This window comes from Rhincodon typus, unplaced genomic scaffold (genome assembly GCF_021869965.1).
Source record: "Rhincodon typus isolate 14 unplaced genomic scaffold, sRhiTyp1.1 hic_rhity00004474, whole genome shotgun sequence".
In the NCBI taxonomy this organism is placed as follows: domain Eukaryota; kingdom Metazoa; phylum Chordata; class Chondrichthyes; order Orectolobiformes; family Rhincodontidae; genus Rhincodon; species Rhincodon typus.
In genome coordinates, this window is record NW_025970112.1 from 5,019 (window position 1) to 12,928 (window position 7,910).

General features: G+C 44.6%; 1 protein-coding gene across 1 annotated transcript in view; it reads right to left on the reverse strand.

Moving 5' to 3' along the window:
• LOC109923223 (glutaminyl-peptide cyclotransferase-like) overlaps positions 1–7,655 on the reverse strand; it is a gene marked incomplete at its 3' end in the record, with an annotated part of 10,502 nt that extends 2,847 nt beyond the window's left edge. The window contains exons 1-3 of the mRNA XM_048593905.1: positions 7,089–7,655; positions 3,803–3,949; positions 12–299 (exon numbers count right to left, since the gene is read on the reverse strand). Coding sequence (XP_048449862.1) covers positions 12–299; positions 3,803–3,949; positions 7,089–7,274 — 621 coding nt within the window. The remainder of the gene's footprint in view (positions 1–11; positions 300–3,802; positions 3,950–7,088) is intronic.
• Between the last annotated feature and the right edge of the window lie 255 nt (positions 7,656–7,910).

Consider the following 7,910-nt stretch of genomic DNA (forward strand, 5'->3'; position numbering starts at 1 on the left):
ACTGGGCGTACCTTGTCCTTGAGCTTAACCAGTTCCTTGTCGAGTGCGTGTGCCAGTTCCAGCATCATGGCACAAGGCACAGCTGAGTCAGTAGCACCTACATAAACCCGTCCCTGATCATCGCGTTGGAAGTACTTGGAGTCATAGTGACACGCCAGGGCCAGGCGCCGTCGGGCAGAGGGGTCAAGCGTGGCCACGATGTTGGAAAACGTCCGCTTGCCGTGGGGGGTGCTGTCCTCAAAAGTGTCCAGTTCCAAGGTCCAGTGGGCAGCCAATGCCATCAGGTGGCTCTTTATGTGCTGAGTGAGATAATCGCAGCGTTTCAGTTCCATTGATGGCAGCAAAGGGACAACAACCAATTTAAAACTCAAACAGCGTTTCTTTTATTTTTTTCATAAAAACTGCCCAAAATTAAAAATTTCCTGGGAGTTACGGGATGTGACTAAGACTTGACTCGGGACACGTTTGGAATATTGTGTGAAGTTCACTACAGGAGAAATGTGAACGCTTTGGAGAAAACGCAGACCATGTTTCCCAGGATGTTGCCTGGATTGGAATGTGTTAGCTATAAGGAGAGGTTGGTCAAATTTGGGATAGTTTTCACTACAGCGTCAGAGACTGAGGGGCAACCTGATAGAAGCATGAAATTAAGAGATTTACAAGGATATTGCCCAAGGTTGGAGGGTTTGAGCTATAGGGAGAGGCTAAACAGGCTGGGCTATTTTCCCTGGAGCGTCAGAGGCTGAGGTGTGACCTTATAGAGGTTTATAAAACTCATGAGAGGCATGGATAGAGTAAATAGCCAAGGTCTTTTCCCAAGAGTAGGGGAGTCCAAAGCTAGAATGGCATAGGTTTAAGGTGAGAGAGGAAAGATTTAAAAGGGACCTGTGGGGCAACTTTTTCACACAGAGGGTGGTGCGTGTATGGAACGAGCTGCCAGAGGAAGTGGTGGAGGCTGGTACAATTAGAACATTTAAAAGGCATCTGGATGGGTACATGAATAGGAAGGATTTAGAGGGCTATGGACCAAATGCTGGCAAATGGGATTGGATTAATTTAGGATATCTGGTCGGCATGGATGAGTTGGACTCAAGGAGCTGTTTCCGCGCCGTACAACTCTACAAGGAGCATGGATAATGTGGAATTTAGGAGTCTCTTTCCCCCAGGGAGCACAGGTTTATGGTGAGAGGGGGAAAGTTTAAAGCAGATGTGTGAAGAAAGTCTTTTTTTATAAAGAGAGCGTGGTTGGTGCCTGGAACATGCTGCCAGAGGAGATGGTAGAAGCAAGTACCGTAGCAACATTTATGAGGCACTTAGACAGACACATGAACAGGTAGGGAATAGAGAGATATGGACCACATGCAGACAGATAGGATTAATTTAGACTGGCACCATGGTTGGCACAGACATGATGGGCCGAACGGCCTGTTCCTGTACTGTACTATTCTATATTCTGAAACAAATATTTGGCAAATTACCTAGTAGAATGTAACATTCTGCATCTATAAAATGCATGTATTAATGGAAAAATAAATCAGAATTAATACAGACAACGCTAAATTATGGTTTTAAAAAAATAATCAAAAGCACTATCAATAAAGTAATCTTTAAAACAAATTTTAAGACATGTAGAATGATGCCTGTTTTTGGCTCTTGATAAAAAGACAGCTTGAATAGCATCTTAAGAATAAGTTTTCATTTCAGTTCAGTTAGAAACAAATTAAGGTCTTAACCATAAAAACCAGTTTATCAAATCGAAGGCATTATCCATAACAATAGTGTAGCTGCAGTGGACAGGTTTAATTAGTACAGAATGATGCTTTGCTTCAAATAATCCTTCAAAATTAAAAGCAATGTGACAATTATCTCTTTCATCCTCTCTCGCTGATCTGAGAGACAGAGGAATAGATTGTTATAATGGTACATTTAAATGAGAAAAGATAGAGGGTGACTCCAAATCTGAACTGATGGCTTAGTAGTATTATCACTAGACTAATAATCCAGATACTCAGGCAATGTTCTGGGAATCCCGGGTTTGAATCCCGCCACGGGTGTACTTTGTCAAGTTCTGGTCGCCCTGTTATAGGAAGGGTGTTATTAAGCTAGAGGGTTCAGAAGACGTTTGAGTTATAAAGATAGGCTGGGACTTTTTCCACTGGAGACTGAGAGATGGCCTTATAGAGATTTATAAAATCATGAGGGGTATAGATAGAGTCAATGGTAGTTGCCTTTTCCCTAGGATGGGGGATTCCAAGACTAGGGGACATATTTTTAAGGTGAGAGGAGACAGATTTAAAAAAAGACGAGTGGTTCATGTGTGGAATGAACTTCCAGAGGAAGTGATGGACGTGGATACAGTTATAACGTTTAAAAGATATTTGGATAAATACATGAGTAGGAAATGTTTGGAGGGATATGGCCCAGGTGCAGGCAGATGGGACTAGTTCAGTTTGGGATTGGGGTCAGCATAGATTGGTTGGGCTGAAGGGTCTGTTTCTGTGCTGTATGACTCTATGACAGATAGTGGAATTTGAATTCAATAAAAGTCTGGAATTAATGATGTGGAGGAAAACCTCATCTGGTTCACTAAGAATGAAACATTACCTGGTCTGGCCTACATGTAAAGTTGGACACTGTCTTTATTTCTTCATTTTTCTGCCTTTAAATTCTATGTTTCTGTTTATTGTTCTGTGTTTTAAGGTGGCCCTAGACAGTGGCAACACTATACAACACTTTTCCGTGTATTTTGTAAGAAAACACATGTGAGAATAAATAAATCAAATAACACGTGACTGCAGACCCATAGCAACCTGACTCGTAACCGCCCTCTGGGCAATAAATGCTGGCCTGGCCAATTATTCCCATATCCCACAAATTAATTTTTTTTTTTTTTTAAAAAGGAAATCCAGGTTTAAAAAGTAAAATTTAGATGAGCTTGAACCACACAATTTGCATTGATTAGCCTGCCAAAATGTACAAATACAGCCCACTCGAAGAAGAGCAAAGAAGTGTAGATTAAACAGAATTAGCACAGTTCTGAAGAAAAGTCATACCAGATTTGAAACATTAACTCTGTTTCTCTCTCCACAGCTGATACTGGATTTGCTGAGTTTTTCCAGCATTCTCTGGCTCTGCATCAGTGCACCGTTGTTCTACAGATATCACTGATGTGGAGATGCCAGTGTTGGACTGGAGTGGACACAGGCGTCACATGGCACCAGGTTATAGTCCAAAAGGTTTATTTAAAATCACGAGCCTTTGGAGAGCTGTTCCTTTGTCACCTGATGAAGGAGCAGCGTTCCAAAAGCTTGGGATTTCAAATCAACCTGTTGGACTGTAGCCTGGTGTCGTGTGATTTCTAACATTGCACGGTATCACATTACGCTGCAGAGAATTGCAAAGTGACCTGTATTGGTTACAGAGATAGTTGGAACTGCCGATGCTGGAGAATCTGAGATGACAAGGTGTGGAGCTGGAGGAACACAGCAGGCCAAGCAGCATCAGAGGAGCAGGAAGGCTGATGTTGCGGGCCTAGACCCTTCTTCAGAAAAACTTCAGGAATTCTTCATTTCTGAAGAAGGGTCCAGACCTGAAACGTCAGCTTTCCTGCTCCTCTGATGCTGCTTGGCCTGCTGTGTTCATCCAGCTCTATACCTTGGTATCTCTGTATTGGTTACAGCTCTTCCTTATCTTCACTTCAGCATCAGACCAGAGTCAGGAGCCCCTTAGAAAGCGGGGGAGAGAGGATATTCCCCAAACATCAGCAACTTAAAGTGAGGAAAGAGTTCAGCTGTGAACAGACCTGCCGGACAGTTTCGATGCCCTCTGATCCAGGATATCGCTCGATCAGCATTGGCACCAAGAAAACATTCCACAGGCGTTGGAAGTCAATGAGTGAGGTGTGGTACCTCACCTGACCAGACATGATACTCTTCGGCTTGTGATCAAACTGTTCAAAACAGGAAAAAAAATGTTTAAGAATGCCACCGGGTTCAATTCTTGTTCAACCTAAACACGGGAAACGGAGGTAGTAACCTGCATTTAAATAGCACCTTTAATGTCCGAAGATGTTTCGTAGCGGAGACCCAGGAGAAACCCAACCGACACTAAGCCATGTCAGGACATACTGGGGCAGTTGACAGACAAAAGACGATGATTGAAACTCGAATTAGGGGGCCATAGCCTCAAAATAAGGGGGGAGCAGATTCAGGGCTGAGCTGAGGAGGAACTTCTTCACCCAAAGGGTTGTGAATCTGTGGAACTCCCTGCCTAGGGAAGCAGTTGAGGCTTCCTCGCTGAATGTTTTTTAAGGCAAAGATAGATTTTTGAACAGTAAAGGGATTAAGGGTGATGGTGAGCAGGTGGGTAAGTGGAGCTGAGTCCATGTAAAGATCAGCCTTGATCTTATTGAATGGCAGAGCAGGCTCGATAGGCCAGATGGAACCTACTCCTGCTCTTGTTTCTTATATTCTTATTTTTCACAGCGCCTTAAAAATAGAGAGGGGGAAGGGATAAGGAGGAGGTATTCCAAAGCTGGGAGGCTGAGCAGCTGAAGGAAATTGTAAAATGAACACTAATAAAACAAGGGTTTTCCTCTCTCTCTACCCCTGCCTACCTTTGACTGTTAATATTGCCCATAATGGGCATTGCTTGTGATTACTCAACTGGACACATGGGTGTTTTTACTGGTCGAGGTTACGAATTTTAAAAAAAAAAACAAAAAATGTCAGTTTTGATGGTGGGAAGGTGCTCAGTTATAGAGTTATAGAGTTGTACAGCATGGAGACAGACCCTTCGGTCCAAGTCGTCCATGCCGACCAGATATCCTAAATTAATCCAGTCCCATTTGCCAGGTTAGTAAGAACTGCCAATGCTGGAGTCAGAGATAACACACAGTGTGGAGCTGGAGGAACACAGCAGGCCAGACAGCATCAGAGGAGCAGGAAAGTTGACGTTTCGAGTCAGGACCCTTCTTCAGAAAGCTCCGCCATTTCTGAAGAAGGGTCCCGACCCAAAACGTCAGTTTTCCTGCTCCTCTGATGTTGCCTGGCCTGCTGTGTTCATCCAGCTCTACACTGTGTGGCTGTGGCCCATATCTTTTAGCACATTGGCTGTCAGACAAAAAGTGCAGTTCCCTGCCCTATCCCTGCAGCCATGCAAGTTAATTTGCCTTAACTTCCCACCAAAGCCCTTTTTGAAACTACTGACCATAAACTGCCAAACGCTATCTGTTTCTTCAGATCAGACAGCCTTACGGTGTCATTTCCTGCTGTACAGTCCTTCGTATATTGCGGAACTCAAAAGACTGGACACAATTCCTCAGCTGTGACCAAACTAACCTCCACATTTATTCTATTACAACAGCAAGTCAGAAGGACTTAAGTGCTTGTAAAGCAAGATAGGAAGTCCTCAAGACCTGATGTCAATTGAAATTGCTCTTTCAATTAAGGTCATGCAGAGCCTACATGAAGACTCAAAATGCAACTTGATGCTTAATTATATAATTCTTGCCATAAAACCTAATATTCCACTTGCGCTCTTTAAATGGCCTTATTCACTTCAGGTGCTGCTTTTAAGAAATCCCTCTGTGAAGGCAAATCAGCCCCTCAAACCTGTTCCACATTTCAATAACTTTTGCATCTGTATCTCAACACTATCACCCATCCTTCTTCTAATGTGTATCCCACACCTTAATGGTCAGGAGGCCAATCAGCCCATCTATTCAGTGATGTCGAGCAGGATTTCCCAGAATGAGGGGTTTCGGGACCCTCAAATGGGGGTTGTGAGCTCCAAATAAATATTATAGTAGCTGAGGGGGTCCTATGCTTCACAGGCTCTCTCTGTCCAAACCCCACTCACCGCTGCTCTCACTGAAAGGTTGTGACAATTATCCTGCCCTGGAAACGGGGCCACAATGAGAAAGGCTTTAGGGATGCATTACTGTACAACAATCCAGTCAGATTCATTTTCTCTGCTCTAGCCCTGTATCCTTGTCACCTTGCCTCCTCGCAAGAGTCCATTAAATTATCTTTGGAAATTACTCTTCGTCGCGACAATAATTACAGCATCTTCCAAGTCATTACCTCCCGCTGCATAAAATATTTCTTCATTTCTACCTCCCACCCCGACTTCTTATGTCCAAACCCTAAACCATCTCTCGTCTTCCTTGTCCTATCAATGACGAACAGCAATGGTCTACCTTATTTAGGTCTGCTGTTAATTATGCACCTCGATCAAATCTCTCCTGCAACCTTCGCTCCTAACCCCAGCCTCTCAACTCAACTCTGCAGCTAAAAATCCCCATCCCTATAATCAACCTGGGACAGCTCAGTGGTTAGCACCTCTGCCTCACAGCACCAGGGACCCGGGTTTGATTCCACCCTCGGGCAACTGCATGTTCTCTCCATGCCTGTGTAGGTTTCCCCTGAGTGCTCTAGTATCCCCCTCATGGTCCAAAGATGTGCAGGTTAGGTGGATTTGCTGTGGGAAATGTGGGATTGTAGGGGGTCAGGTCTGGGTAGGATGCTCTGCAGAGGGTCAGTGTGGACTTGATGGGCTGAGTGGCCTGTTTCTTGAGACTGAGAGAAGGAGTGGCTCACCTATGGAACCTCTGCCACAGAAACCAGATAAGGCCAAAACATTGAACGTTTTCAGGAATGAGCAAAGTACTGTTCATAGGCCTAAGGGGATTAAACGGTGTAGGAGAGAAAGTGGGAACAGGGGACTGAGTTGGAGGATCAGCTGTGATCATACTGAATGGGGGAGCATGCTGGAAGGGCCGAATGGCCTAATTCTCCTACTTCCTATCTTTCCAGTTGGCCAGCGACTCCACACAATTGACAAGAGGAAATTACAACATGCTACCCCAAAATTACACCAACGTTTAATCAACCATCTGAACGTATCCATATTAAATTGGCTAAGAGATGCATTTAGATTTAGACTTAGACTTTAAGGTTAAAATTGAATGCATTTCGAACAGGAAAGAACTTGGGCGAGTTGCAATTTTGGGATTGCTCAGGTTACGTTGTTGCAGTTTAAAACGTTGCTAATTTTGTTTCCCCTTAAAAGGGCTAGGTGCCACGTACCTTGCGCTGGGTCCAATCCTCCACTGTTACAGATGGCTGTTCGGCTGTGAAATATAGACCCGAGGAGATGCAGAGGACAGCCAGGGCAAAAGAAGCCGAGAGCAGGACCACCATCCAGGGAATCCTGTCCAGGTTGGAGCGTATGTCTGTTCGGGGGACACGACTGTTCTTGCCTAACTTAGCCATCACGCCCTGGAAACGTTATGTCAACGTGGGCTCAGAGCTTAATCTATCTTAATTTTTAAAAAAAGGGACACATTTCCTCGCCCGCCCCCAGCGACACACACCCTCTCCCCTTCCTCTTAAAACGAAACCCAAAATGGGATTCCTAAAAACAAAAGGGATTTCTGAACATCAGCTCCAGCCGCTCAGTTTCTGCACTGGCATTCCCAGTTTGTACTGAGCGGCTTTAATATCCTTGTCTGACTTAATTCCAACCCAGGGCGCAGGATGATGACATTAGAGTGGGTGTGGGTGTAAGTCTATTCGTAAAAGAGAGAAATAGAAAGGCACCACCCTGTGGGCAGGCTCTGTTACAGATTGACACCTACCCTCAGTCATTAACGTGGAGAACAAGCGTGGCGTTGCAGTGTGGCCATATGACACTTAGGGTTAAGTCAAAGCTGACCCCTAACTGCCCATGAATAAAAACCGAAAGAACTGCGGATGCTCTAAATCAGAAACGAAAACAGAAATTTGCCGGAAAAGCTCAGCAGGTCTGGCAGCACCTGTGCAGAGAAATCAGAGTCAACGTTTCGGGTCCAGCGACCCTTTCTTGAAACCTTAGCTCTGATTTCGTTCCACAGGTGCTGCCAGACCTGC